At 31.4% G+C, this 15,609-nt stretch overlaps 2 protein-coding genes across 2 annotated transcripts; both read right to left on the reverse strand.

The window, feature by feature from the left end:
* Positions 1–1,241: 1,241 nt before the first annotated feature.
* LOC145053824 (disease resistance protein RPV1-like) lies at positions 1,242–12,994 on the reverse strand. Its single transcript, XM_079001931.1, has 6 exons — positions 12,863–12,994; positions 12,230–12,750; positions 6,879–7,980; positions 6,437–6,781; positions 2,127–2,984; positions 1,242–2,028 (listed from the first exon to the last, which is right to left on the reverse strand). The coding sequence occupies exons 2-6, from the start codon at positions 12,715–12,717 to the stop codon at positions 1,486–1,488; spliced, it is 3,336 nt and encodes a 1,111-aa protein (XP_078858057.1). The 5' UTR covers positions 12,718–12,750; positions 12,863–12,994; the 3' UTR covers positions 1,242–1,485.
* A 1,481-nt stretch (positions 12,995–14,475) lies between these two features.
* LOC145050303 (glutathione S-transferase T3-like) lies at positions 14,476–14,868 on the reverse strand. Its single transcript, XM_078998577.1, has one exon. The coding sequence runs from the start codon at positions 14,866–14,868 to the stop codon at positions 14,476–14,478; it is 393 nt and encodes a 130-aa protein (XP_078854703.1).
* Between the last annotated feature and the right edge of the window lie 741 nt (positions 14,869–15,609).

Consider the following 15,609-nt stretch of genomic DNA (forward strand, 5'->3'; position numbering starts at 1 on the left):
TACTTATAAAGAAAGCATTTTTCTTTTCACCACATTTATTTGAAACTCCCATGCATTTTTCCTTTCACCACATTCATTTGAAACTCACATGACTTTTCAATTTCTTTATAATAATGATTATAAGTTGGTTAATAATATTAAATAAATATCAAACCTAAAGTTTAATCACATATAAACTAAATTTCAATATTAAAAGAATAAATTTACTTCTACTTATAAAGTTATGTTTTTTAAAGTTTAATAAATTATACTTAATTTATTAGTTTAAACAACAACTTTAAGCCATTATCATTTTAAGCAACCACTTTTGAACAATTTGTATAAAATATTTAAATTATAAATTTAAATATAACATTACAGGATCCACTTAAATATAAATTTTTGTTTAACTTAAACAACCCAAAGAATATGTTGTAAATAGTTAAAAGTGATAAATTGTAGTGTCTTTCTAAAAATGATTATAAGTTGGTGAATAAGGTTAAATAAATATCAAATCTAAAGTGTAATCATAAATAAATTAAATTTTAATATGAAAATAATATCTTCACTTTTACTTATAAAGTGATGTCTTTAACTTTTAACATATTATACTTAATTTATTAGATTTAATATGTTGTTGTATGTAAATCATTATCAGTTTAAAGCTACAACTTTTGAACAGTTTGGAAAAAAAAATTAAATTATTAATTTAAATATAACATTACAATGTCAACTTAAATATAAACTTTAGTTCCACTTAAAAAATCCAACGAGTATTTTCTGAATAGTTAAAAGTGATAAATTGTAGCGCTAAATACAAAAACTAAATTATAATCCCAATTCAACTAAAATATTTCTTATAGATAATTTTTATAATCGTTTAAAGTTTTCAAATAAGTAGCTTAAAATAAATTACAATAACAATAGTTAAAAATAACTATATATAAATGATTATATTGTTAAATTTAAAATAAAAAAAACAATGTTTGATGTTTTAAATAATTATAATGATAGAAATTAAAACGCTAAGCAAATAAATTTAAAAAACTAATTAACAATAATAACAACAATAAATAACATTAAACCATATATTATATTTAATTTTATTCATGACTAACTCGCGAGTAGAAATTATTCAAACGGTTGAGATTATGCAGTTATAATGGATGTATATATATTATCATATAATTTAAAATAATCAATAAATTATATCAATTTAGTATACGAATTATTATATCAAATTTAACAACAACATTATTGTTATTTTAAAAAAAACATATATTTATAAAGTTTTCAACTATATAGGTGTTTCTGCGCAACGCGCGTACATTCGCCTAGTAGTATATATAATTGAAGTTAAATTTAATAAAGAGGATGGAGCAAAATTCGTTATAAACAATTAAACATTATTAGTTCAAAACTAAATAGAACAGAAAAGACAAAAAACAGATTTCCCGGCCGAATGTTGGGCTGACTAGGCCCATGGGCCATGGCACATTCAAGAAATCAAGAGTCAGCTCCCTGTAATACCAGAAGCTCGTCTTCCACACGAGAAGATGGAAGCAGCCATTGAATCATTCGTGAACCGCTACCTTCTTCTTGTACTCGTTCGTCTTCCTCACACACCAGTCTCGCACCACACTTCTTCACCACACAATCTGGACCATAGACTTCAAAAGAAACCGAAATGGAATTCTTTGCTTTTTTCCAATCTGGTTTCGATGGGTCATAGCTCAACAACATCTGGTCCGACTTGATTCCTATGCTTTCGTATTGAAATACAGAATCGGGAATAGGAGACAGCATTCCGATCGGAGTACCATCGAAGTTTCTGTATCGATACCCGATTGAATTGTAGTAACTCTTCCGACGGTTTTGGATTTTTGGAGTAAAAACCAGACAAAATGCTATTCCCTTGAAGTTTTCATAACACCAATTTTGAGGTAATTCTATTGTTATGCAATCTCCCATTGTTTGATGCGTAAACCACCCAGGTATTCTACTTCCTGGAAGGTAAACACTTAGGATCTTGTAAGGATCAATGCGTCCCTACAACATATAAGATTGCAAATGCATTATCGATTTCAAAGGATTTAATGAGTGTCATGTGATAGAATTATTTAGAAATTTTGGGAAAATGGACAAACCTGTGGCAGCAACATGGTAATCAGGCTTTCGATGGATTGATTCTCGATGACTTTAGCACAGTTAGTGAAGTCAAAGCATTGAAAGCTACTTTCATACAGAGTCGACTTCTTCGGCAGTTCCTTCAACGATATGCAATCCTGTGCCTCGATCACTTCAATATTTGGTGGAAGTTCCGGCAATGCTTCAAGCTTTGTACAACCAACCAATCCAAGCGTTTCAAGTCTTAAAAGTTTCCCCAAATTCGGCAAACTTTTAAAATCATTCCCACTCAGATTCAACATTTTAAGCATCGATAAGCCATCAATTCCACCAAGGCTTCCATCCGTTACTTTGCAATGGCTAACATCAATATTTCTTAACATCTTTAAACCCGATAAAGAAGGAACTACTGCTGCATTCGGTGGATGATGCATCTTACTTAAAGGCCAAAAGATCGAACCCAGTGATCGTGTTTTGATCATGTCTTCTCGTTGGCCTAGTGAAAGTACTTGAAGGTTCCAAAGGATCGATACTGAAGAAGGGAGTTGGTGGATTGAAGTTCCATCCGCATGAAGCTCGATTAAATCTTTCATTGTGTCAAGATCTTGGGGGAACTGATTCAATTTCTTGCATCCGGAGAGATTGAGGATTTGAAGGGATTTCAATCCGGTGCAGTTTGGAGGAGTTTCGAGGTTTATGCATCTTTTTAAATTTAAGATAATGAGACTCCAGAGTGTTCCAACGGATGGATGAACTTCTTTCAAACTTTTACAACCGTCGAGGATTAGCTCTTCAAGATTCGGGGTTTCAGTGAAATCGGGTGTCTTTATCAGGTTACGACAATGAGCAAGTTTCATCGATGTCAACCTTTTAAAGCCCTATGTATGAAACAAAACCAAACCAAACAAATTACAACATATAATGGAATTAGTTTCTAGCCTTAGAAAATCGATTTTGTTTGGGTATTTGGTTTTTGCATTCAACCATATATTTTTCACTTTCTTGATTTTTCTGTTTTTCAATGCAATGAATTTAGAAGAATATATGGATCCGTTATACTTTAAAAATTAAAATGAATCAAATATGGAAGAAAATGTTTGATGGCAAAAATAACTTTAAGAAAAATATATCTAACAAAAATAGCGCAACCAAAATTGGAAAGATCTTAGAGCATTAATCCGCTAAGAAACTTATGTAGCGTTCTTTATGCAACAATTGAACAGTGAATGCCATGAATGATTTACCGGGAACAAAAGAATTCATGTTTCGTTGCCGTTATATAAAGGAATGAATGATTTCTCATGGAATATGATTAAAGTTCTTTTGCGTTGATTTTTATTCTATGGAGAAAAAACATCATAAATGGTCCCTATGGTTTTCCTAAATCTGAAGTTTAATTTTCGTGGTTTAAAAACGTCATAGATGGTCCCTGTGCTTTCATCCTTTTTGCTAACTCCGTTAGTTTTCCACCGTTAAATGAAATGTATTTTTATGATTTAACTATCCAAAGACCTTTTAATCTCTCTCTCTCTCTCTCTCTCTCTCTCTCTCTCTCTCTCTAACCATTCACCTTCATCGATCCTTGTTTCCTAATCTAATCATCCATCGATTCACTGTTGGTGAGCTAAACCTCCCACCATTGGCGTTTTCGGTTTCCACCTCCTCCGATAACTTCCCCCCTACCAAACCACCACATACCCTTCACCATCGCCATTATCTTAAATAAGAGGGCTTTCTCTCTCTCTCTCTCTCTCTCTCTCTCTCTCTCTCTCTCTCTCCACACACACACATACTGTATACCCACCTGTACACTTTTACTTCATCTTCTTTGTGTTTCCTCTTCTATCTCTTATAACTCTCCGAAAAATTATAACACATCGCACATACACATAGAGGATGTGATTTGAAGCAACACAAAGCTCTCTTTTTGGCATATCTTTAAGATCGGTGATTTGAATCATTAAATTAACACCTCCAGGAATGAATTAAAACATCTTTATTCCTCTTTCAAGAACTCGAACTCTCCATCGAAGAAATTTCTGTAATTGCAGATATAATCGGTGATGACGAACAACTCTCGTTTTTTCAGACTAGTCCATCAAGTTCATGTCAAAACTCCATAGTTTTTTATGAAGAAGTCGTGAGCGGCCTTTAGAAAACGAAACAGATGAGGAAAGAAGTGTTGGTAACAATGATGACTTGTCTTTCTAATTTCTATAGCCTACCAGAATCTGAATCGGAAGAACACAGTAGTCAAGAGGAAGAAGAAGAGGAGGTAGAGATGATATCATCGGTCGTTGGTCCAAAATCGACATCTAAATCTTTTAGATATGATGTAAATACACCATTAATGCCTGATTTTGTCGATTTCAGTAAAGGAAAACACACCCAAATTGATTTTAGAAATGAAAACACACAAAGACACACAATTTCATATTTTATTTCAAGGAATCCACCTGATGAAACCCACAGCTTGAATTCATATTAGAAGATGAAATATGGAGGGTGATGAATTGTGATTTAGGGTTCATAAATTTAACAATGGTGTAGATGGTCTTCATGGATTAATGGTGGTGACGATCCAATGTTTCCCTGTAGTTGAAAAAACGACCAAAAACCCTTAGCTCTTTCTCTTTCACATGTGTGCTGTCACCCCCACCCCTCACTTTTCTGGTGCGTATCAGAAAAACAAACGAACAATAATGGCTTCCTTCTGAACTTAACTTTCTGCAGGTTTAATGGGGTGGAGAGTACCATCTGTAGGCTCGATAGTTGGTGGGTGCTCAGTAGTGAAATTTATGGAAGAGTGGTGATGGTGTAAGGTGTTAATTTATGGTGGTTTTTCCATTTAAGGCTTCCGAGAGAGAGAGAGAGAGAGAGAGAGAGAGAGAGAGAGAGAGAGAGAGAGAGAGAGAGAGAGAGAGAAAGAAGAGAGACCTTGGATAATAAATTTAATTTAAAAAATAAAAGAAAAGAAAACCTCATAAAAGGTCCCTAGATAGTTAAATGACAAAAATACCCTTTATTTAACGGTGGAAAACTAATGGAATTAGCAAAAAGACCAAACATCAAAAGTTTTGAAAACACAGGGACCATCTATTAGGGCTGTTCACTATTCGGATAAAACCGAATTATCCAATTTGATAATTTGGATTGGACTATTTGGTTTGGATATTCGGATTTTTGGATTGGTTTTCAACAAAACCGAATTATTATTTTGGATTTTGGATTGGTTTATAAAATAAGAACCGAATAGTCCAAAAAAACCGAATAAACATATATTATTTATCTATTTATAATATATACCTATAGTTATTTATTAATTTTGTAATTTATTTTTTCAAATCGATTCAAAACGTTTCACCCGATAAAAAAAACGTTAATACACATTTTCTCTCAAAAGTTTTCTATCTGTAAAATATTTAACTATAATATATCTTTTTATTAGTTGTTTATAAATTTCAAATCACAACTAAAATATTTTGATTTTTGAAAACCGAATTATAAAAACCGATCCAACCGAATTGTAATTGGATTGGATCGGATCGGATTTGAATTTAGTTTGGACTATTCAGATCCATGTTTTGAAAACTGAAATTAATTTGGATTCACTTGATTGACACCCCTACCATCTATGACGTTTTCAAACCACGATGATTAAACTTCAGATTTGGAGAAACCACAAAAACCATTTATGATGTTTTTTCTTCTACGGAAGAGTGGTGCTTTTTTTCATTCCTATGGGAATAAAATGATATACATTACTTTTACTCATATAATTTTTAATAATATTAATCCTTTTAAAAAACTTAATACTTTAAATTAAAATTTTGTTTACTTTTTTTTTAAAATAGATATATTTTTTCATGGTAACTATTTTTTATTATAATTTTTCTATCATAAATAACTATTTTTCATTTTTACATAAAACATAAGGCCTTTATTTTGAACGAAATAAATTATGATCACATGCATATCTTTATTCAATCAAATTTTATTATTATAAATTAACTTTTTTTCTTTTGATCAATTTAGCTTCCTATTTATCTAAAACAAACAATATGTTTCACCCTTTGGAATGAACTAAACATGACAATTGAATGTGATCATCTATTCATTACTTGCTCATTATGTTACGCTATCCATTCTAGTGATCTGTAACCAAACGGCCCACATAATTTAGGGTTTTTTAAAAGCAGAATATCTATCCATCAATTTTTTTTTTCTAAATAGCCCGTTTTTAAGTTGTTGGTTTGGTTTTTGTTTTTAATGCTATGCAAAACGACATGAAGATACACACATATACAAGAATTGTGATTGAGTGTTATACCTTCGATCCGGTCCAAATTTCTTTGATGTAACTATACGATAAATCAAGGACAACAAGGCTCTCGGGGTAAAACGACGATGGTAAATAGTGGAAAGGGTACCCATGCCAACAAAACAACCGAAGTTCGCTAGACAAAAAATCAAGCGTTCCGGAAGTTGCATGCACCTTGGTTTCTATCCCCAACTTTGTCTCACGTATTTTTCCATTGTTGTCTAGAAGTCGAGTCCACGATCCAATATAAAGGTTCAACAATCGAAGATTATTCAATCTTGTGAAGGTTTTACCATAAATATCAACTTCTGAACTTGAAACATCCATGGCTAGACCTTTAACAGCTCCAGTTCCCTGGACATTGTTAGAGTGAAAATTCATTAATTATTTTAAAAAAAAATGTTCAATCATAAAATTCAAAAAGGAATCAATACCCTTATGGCTTACTCACTTTATCCTTGTTTAACACATCACGTACATCTTTCGTAAACCACAACCTACTCCTCTTCCCAGGCTCCTCCGATTCTTCATCAACAATTCGCCAACCCATTTCTTGAACCAAATCATGCATTTGCAATCTATCATCACGAATCGATATCAATGACTTATCAATAAGAACTCTAATATTAGTCACCGGAAACAAATCACAACCACCCAACACTTTGATAACATAATCTTTCTTCTCGTCTTTGAAGAAACACGATATATCAAGAAAGATGTTTCTCTGATCAAAATCAAGCCCATCATAACTTATCCTTAGCACTTGTTGTATTTGAGAATCAGGATATCGCCGGAGTTTCTTTAGTTGACTTCCCCATTCTTCCACCGTTTTCCCAAATAGAAAACTACCCAGAATTTTAAGAGCAAGCGGGAGTCCATTCACATATTTAACCACTTCGTTTGAAAGATCAATAAATTCTTCTTTAGGGTGCTTATTTCGAAAAGCGTAAAGACTAAATAGCTCGAGAGCTTCATCTTCACAAAGAAGATCAACCTCAAAGATTTCCTCAACTCCATGAGCATTAAGCAACTGTCGATCTCGACCAGTGAATATAATCATACTTCCGGGACTAAACCAAGAAGGCGAGCCGACTAGAGCTTCAAATTGGTCAAGACTATCCACGTCATCAAGCACAATGAGCACCCTTTTAGCCCACATACTTCTTTTCATCATCCCAATGCCTTGACTTACATTCCGTATTTTGAGATCGCTTAGGCTCATAAGATTAGCGAGAAGTTTTTCCTGTAGATGGACTAAACCGTGACGTTTTTCAACACCTTTAACGTCTTCACAGAAACTGTATGCTTCGAAGTGTGTATGAAGGAGGTTATATATGGCTTTGGCGACTGTGGTTTTTCCGATTCCACCAATTCCGCATATTCCGATCATATGAATTTTGGTTGATTTAGGCTTATTAACAAACCGCGTGAGATCCATTTGCTCCGCCCGGGTGTATAGTCCAACTAGGTTGTCGCCGGCGTCTATTGGGCCGGTGCTTGTTAGTTTATGAAATATTTCGTTTGAGATTGTTTCTATAAACTTTGTCTCATGCCTATATACATACAAAACCATGAAACAACAATAGTTACAATTACTTTATTATGGAAGTTTGTATCTAAAACGTTAACGAAAGACACATTGCAATGAATAGGAACTTACTTTTAATTACTTCGTTTCTAATTTAGTCATCATAATTTAAAATTTATTATTTTTTGTAATGTGAAAGATTCTTGCCATGAATGGTTTAGGAAACTTTAGAGCATATTCATAATCGAAACTTTATACCATATAATCATAGAGAAAATGTAAAGGCAATTATTTAATTTCTCATAATGATATCATTTTCACCACAATATTCTTTTTTTCACCACTTTTGGTCCATGCATAACTGCATATGCGGCATTGACCACTTCTTTGGCTCGAAAGGTTGGACCCTACATTTAACTTACATTTATATTTCAGTTCCTTTCTTTCTATTATAATAGCTGTCAATTTTTACTTCATTTTTTACTTAAAATTATAATCATTATAGAAATTAAATACTATTTTAATGTATTGTTCTATTACATGTATCAGTACATTTATACAAAATATAAATATTAAATATATTTTAATAATTTTTATTATGTGTTTAATTTCTTAGCTTATAAACAAGATCAATGAATATGTTTTATAGTAAGAAGATAAGGCCTTTTTTTTCTTTATCTTATGATTTCATATGAAAAAATATATGTTAAATAAGTATACAATTAAGCATATGGATTCATTTATAAACTTATAAAAAATAATGGATAATGAAAAAATATTTATGAAATATAACGATATGTTAATTGTTTGACATTACGTACATAATACCGAGTTTTAGATACTCTTAAATATGATTGTTCTAATATTGATTTTTGAAACCTGGTGGTTTAGTAATAAATAAAATAAAAATGCATTGCTATTTATTGCATTTTGCTAAGAAGAAGATATAGTTGATCACACACAATAAACACATGTTAAACGAATGTTTATGGAAGGATATTAGTTTTCTTAATTAATGCAACAAAGAAAGTATTTTCATGAATGATTCATATTGTTTCATCTAGGGGTGAGCAAAATTTTATTTATTATAAATGATAAGTATCTCAAACAAATCAATGTATAAATTCTTTTGATGAATAATCCATAACATATTTTATCTTGAAGCATAACTACAATTAAGGGTAAATGACACAAAAAACACTTTTTTTATACAGAAATTCAATTTTGACACCGTGTTTTTTTTGTGTCAATTTTAACACTGTATTTTCCAATTCGTTACAATTCTAACCACTTGACCAGTTAACTAGGTTGAATACTGACGTGGCATGATGACGTGTCGGTTTCGATGACGTAGCATGCTGACATGATATGCTGACGTGTCAAAATTGAATTTTTTTTCTCACAAAAAAGACTAAGTTTTCATTTTTTTTCGATTTTGACACTAAGTTTAATTTTTTCTTTCAATTTTGATACTATGTTTTTTTGTTCCAAATCGAACATCATTTTTTCCAATTTTGTTCAATGTTGACAATTTTCTATTTGAAACCGTATAAATATTTTTTTAATACATTTAAACCGTATAAATATGTTTTTTTTTTTTTCCATTTAAAAACCATAGTTTTGTATAAATACATTTTTCACTCAAACCATATTTTTATGTATAAATATGTATTAGTTATATAAAAATTGTAATTTATATTAAATATGCAACTTTAAAATGTGTTTGGAGGTTTGGAGACGTGTAGTCGATCAAAACTCGGATATCAAGTTTGCAACCCACCAAATTTTTACATCTTATTAGAAGTTTATGGTTAGTTTGATTCTCATGATATACCTAATGCTTTGAATGTAAGAAAAAAAACTTTGTATTTAAATAAAAATGTGGTTTTTAAACGAAAAAAATATGTTTATACGGTTTAAAATGTAATAAAAAAATATATTTATACGGTTTCAAATGGAAAATAAACAAAATTGAACAAAATTTGATAAATGATGTTCGATTGGAACAAAAAAAACATAGTGTCAAAATTAAAATAAAAAATTAAACTTAGTGTCAAAATCGAAAAAAGTGAAAACTTAGTGTTTTTTGTGGAAAAAAAATCAATTTTGACACGTCAGCATATCATGTCAGCATGACACGTCATCAAAACTGACACGTCATCAAGTCACGTCAGCATGCAACCTGGTTAACCGGTCAAATGGTCAGAATTGTAACAAATTGAAAAACACAGTGTCAAAATTGAAACAAAAAAAAAACACGGTGTCAAAACCGAATTTTTGTGTAAAAAGAATGTTTTTTGTGTCATTTACCAATTAAAGGCATAAAACCAATTAAAAGAAATAAATTGGAGGGTTTTGTTTAATTATTTAATTAGGTGATGTATATATGTTTGTGTAATTAATTAAAAAAACATAAGTAATTTAGATAAGAAAAAAAAATGAAAGAAGAATGGTGTCTAGCATCTAGGTTAACTTGTCCCACATCCTCAATGAAAGAATAAGTACAAATGATGGATGATTTATTATAAAGAGCTTCGTATATGCGCATCATTCGGCAAATGCTATATGAAGCCTTGTTTAGTCTACATGTGGACATTAAAAATCGCACCATTTTAACATTAAAAATCACACCATTTTAACAGTAAAATTGCACCAATTCATTTTGCAGTTAATAACCAAACTATACTGAAATAACCATAAAAAAATAAAAACAAACCGTACCGCATTATAAAACCCGTAAATTTTGTTTTTTCAACTTGAATAACCGTAAATACGTTTACAGTTCGGTTTGGTCCAAAACACGTATCAAATTGCATCAAGCTTACCCAAATTTCATAGAAAACAATCAAAACATATAACAATGTAACATGATTAAAATGTTAGTATAATTTGTTTCGATTACATGGTTCAATAAATTGTTAAAAAATATATTACGTAAATAAGTGTTTAGTTTGTGTCAAGTCATTATATAATTATTTTTTTGCTTGCGTCATCATATACTTGTTTAAGGTTGTAATGGCTACATTGCATATTTTAGTATTTTAGTAGTTGTATTTGTTTCTCCAATGATATTAGGTGTTGTCTTTTACTTTTCCTTTGAATTTGAGAATTTTAAGTCTCATCGAAGACATAAATAAAATTGTCATTCCCAAAAAAAATCCTATAAAAATCTAAAAACAAATAAAATGTACTAGAGATGCTACATAAATAATAAAATGTTGGTTAAAAATATAAAGAATTGATGTAAGGGTAATTACAAGTTGATTTGAAATAATTTAAAGATTGTATTACATTTACATGATTGGTCAAACATAACAAACAAGATGTGTTCGCAATCATACTAACAAAAACTTCCGATATATATAAATTCTTACGGTGTAAATACGAAAAAAATAATTTCTAAAAGATACCTGATTGTGAGTTCAAAATTGAATATAGTATTTAAAATTTAACTTTTCTTTTGTAAATTTATCCCATTAATTTTAACAAAATTTTATAATCTATATATTTTAGCAATGTTTTAAAGACCGGTTTGAACCGTCCGGTTGAACCGGTTGGACCGGGAACCGGGGAAGAGAACAGTTCAACTATCAACCGTTTTACATTGATTTTTGAACCGGTCGGTTTTTAGAAAAAACCGGTCAAACCGAATAAAAACACATGAGAAAGAACAATTTACATAATAAACTTTAGTGATTATTTTTTCATTTAGTTTTCTTTAAATAAAAACATATTGTAAATGTTATAAAGTTTTTTGATATGTTGTATTCATTTAAACTATATTTCGTTACGGTATTATACTTTTTTTTTTTTTTTGACGTATATGGATCGATATAAAATACTAAAACTTTTGGTTATGTGTTATTTTAATGTATTTAGATTCATCTGCAATTTATTTTTATGTGTATTTTTAATGTTTGAATTTATAAACATCAAATTCATGGTTTATATATGTATATATGTGTAGGAAAATAAGATAAAACATGAAAACTATAAAAACCGGTTGACCCAGTGGTCGAACCGGAAACCAATCACCATATCGGTTCAACTAAAAACCAGTTTTTAAAACATTGTATATTAGGAGTTAAAAGCTCAATATTAATATAACTTAGTGAAAAAAAAAATTATCTTTAAAATGTTAAAATATCTGTTTTGACCTAATGGTTTTATTATTAGTATGAATTAATATGCTGATACCTTCCTACCAAAAAAATTCTTACCGAATTTATATAGTGTATATAGAATAAGTTAGCATGGAGGAATGGAGGATTTACCCATTAGACAAAACTTGGAGATCCCATCCAGATAAGTTGTCAGCAGCCCAAGTTAAAGCTTCCTTCCATTCATGGACCTCTTCTCTATTAAAACCCTCATGTTTCACGAACGCTTCTTCGTAGCTACCCCTTTGATTCCCTACCACCTCAGGTGTCACATCGTAGTACAACACCCGAACTTCATATTCATCGTCCATCTCCTTACACTTGAGGATCTTAACAAGCTCCCTCAGACACCATGTTGACGATGCATAGTCTTTTGAGAATATAACTATCAAGAACCTTGACTGTTCAATGGCTTTATAGAGTCCAGGTGATATATCTTCTCCTCTCTTTAACTGATCATCGTCCCTAAAAGCATAAATCCCCTTCCTTCTGAAATCACTGAACAGATGATTCACAAATGTTTTACGGATATCTTCCCCTCTGAAACTCACAAACACATCGTATGTCCATCTGTGAGCAGAACGTGAAGATAAATATACCATCGTAACAAAGCCGAGAGACAGAATGAAAGCTCCCTGCACATAATCAGATGTTTAACAATCAACTTAATCCACAAGAAAGGGGTAGTAATTAACATATATAAACTAATAGACTCAAATAGATATACTACTCGAATATAATTCTAACCTGGTTCACTATATGGAAATGGAAACTGAACGATATCAAATTTGTTCTTAAAGGTTTCTTTTTGTTGTGAGTTGGTAGTCACTATCCTCAGGATTTGATGCAGTCACAAGGTTGAATTAAATTATATGTATCTACCAGAACTCCTTGTTATTAATGAGATGATGAAGAGTGCAATATATATTGGATTGGTGGAGGAGAAAGTCAATAAAGCATAGTTGACTAAATGATAGTTTATATTTCTTAATTGGCTGATTTAACCACCCTTAAGTAATTGGCATTAAACAACTAACAATTCAGAGATTATGCATGTAAATGTAATTAGTATATTACATCAACTAGATGCATGTGGGGATAAACTATGCATAGAAAAAGTCTGTATAATAAGTGAACAATCATGGCGTAGAAGGAATTTTTTTTAAGAAGTGGATAAATTACTTAAAATAATAAATATATCATTTGTTCCGAATATATTTCAAAGTTTAAACAGTTAACAATGATATTTCATAGTTTGAGATCTTATAAATACAATGCTATCGTCAAAATCAAAATTTCCCCGTATATTGATATTCAAATTCTTCTATGGATGATGTCTCTTTGAAGATTGTTTATGTTACATCATTGAAAATTGTTTATGTTAAGACTATGGATGATGTCTCTTTGATATTCAAATTCTTCTATGGATGATGTCTCTTTGAAGATTGTTTATGTTAAAATCAAAATTTCCCCTTATATTAATATTCAAATTCTTCTATGAATGATGTCTTTTTTAAGATTGTTTATGTTAAGACTATTGGGTTGGACAACATGTTATTATATGTTATCATACTCAAAATGTCTGTCACATCATTCTAGTCATAATTTTTGTGTTATAACATTCGTTGTGGAAATGAACAACATCGAATAATATGTGATAACATCTACCATTTTCTATTTTTTTTTTATTTTTTTATGTTTTACTCTCTAGTTTTCTAATTTGTTTTATTTTTTAATCTATGTCATAATATTTTTTAAAAACATATAAATTAAATAAAACATAATTAAATTAAAATACTTAATTAAACATACCATTTTAAAAATAAAAACGACATTACAAAAAAAAAATATTAACCAAAAACATACGACAGTCCTAATAATTTTAAAAATATAAAACTGATACATTATTCTTTGCCTAAATATTTATGTTCGATCTTTGCCTTCATTTTTCGGAGCACGTCCACTCGTCTCGGCGGCATATTCTCCTCGATACTTTGAAGAATTGTCAAATCCTTCACAATGAGATTTTCCGCGGCTTCACGACGAAGGAACTCCAAATATTCTCGTTGCAACTCATATCTTTTACGTGCGATTTTGTTGTGATCCTTAAATTTTTGTTTCATTTCCGCTTGCTCTTGACGTCTATTTTCGCCTTCCTCTACATGTCGTTGAGCCCGCCTCACTTTGTCGCAACATATCGATCGTCAAGGCGGGGAGATCTCTTTGATGTCGTTCAAGTCGTCGGGTATCTCATATGTGTCTGCATTGAGGTCGATGTTTGTGCTTGCGTCCGAAACGTCGACCAAACCCGAGCCATGAGACCTCTTCGATTGTTGTTCCATAAATGTGTCTGTTTTATTCTATTTTGGGTCTTCCTTGACAATCTCCCAAATCTTTTCAAGCTCGAAAACGTGACCCGTATCGACATGATATTGGTCCATCGTCGCTCTATAAACATCAAAATCAGTCACACCACTTTGCTTGTGCGAGGAAATTTTGTTGTAGATGGAATTGAACTTGGTGCACTTCTTGTTTATTTGAGTCCATTTGCTACTCAACATATCATGAATCCGATAATTTGCATCCTTCTTTAAAATTCTTTGAAATTTTCCGATCATAGCTTCCCAAAAACCAACTTTTCTCATATTGTTTCCTGGCATTAGATTTTTTGATGTCCCGTACCATGACACCGCCAACGTGTATTCTTCCTCCACAGTCCACCATGTTGGAGGTTCGTCTTCCAATTGCTCCATCGCGATCGTTTTCCCTTTCCTTCGTGCTCTCTCTTTGTTGGCCTTGTTCGGCTCCCCCCCCCACTTGCGTCTTAGTACCGTTTCTTGTGTGAGTTGTGGTTGTGTGATTTTTTGTTGCATTGTAGTAAATGTGTTGAAAAGGTTTTGTGGAAGGGTTGTATGGAATTGTGGTGGGGGTGAGGCGGGATTGAAAAAGTTGTTTTGAGTGTTGGATATTCGCGTACAACTCATATTGTGCAAATCCGAGAGGCAGAGATGTATTTGTGTTTGGAGGAGGAGTGTTGGATTTTTGATTCATATGATTTTTTGTCTAAAAAGTGAACTGAGAAATGTTATGTACAAATTTTAAGTGAGAAATGGTGAGTAAATTTTTCTTTTTTTTTCTTTTTTTTCTTTTTTTTTTTACATTTTGACCGTTCATCACCGGTCCATTTTATGACGGTTGCAAAAAAAATTGATGTGTATTCTTCCATTTCTTCTCGTTGCCACGATAACGTCTGGTATCGTAACACGTAATAACGGCTAGCTGGCGTGGTGTTCATTGCGTTATACCGGTATTATCCCGATGCCATGTCAGAATAATGCGCAAGCGCGTTGCCCGCTCCCACCCGTCTAACTAAATTAGGTTTTAGGGTATCGACAATACGTTGGACATTAGGACATCTACAATGCATCGAACTTTATAAAGTTCAATAAACTGTCACATCATTTTTCTACATTTTATACAATTCTATTGATTTT

The sequence above is a fragment of the Lactuca serriola genome, chromosome 5 (genome assembly GCF_051521515.1).
Source record: "Lactuca serriola cultivar US96UC23 chromosome 5, Lser_US96UC23_V15, whole genome shotgun sequence".
In the NCBI taxonomy this organism is placed as follows: domain Eukaryota; kingdom Viridiplantae; phylum Streptophyta; class Magnoliopsida; order Asterales; family Asteraceae; genus Lactuca; species Lactuca serriola.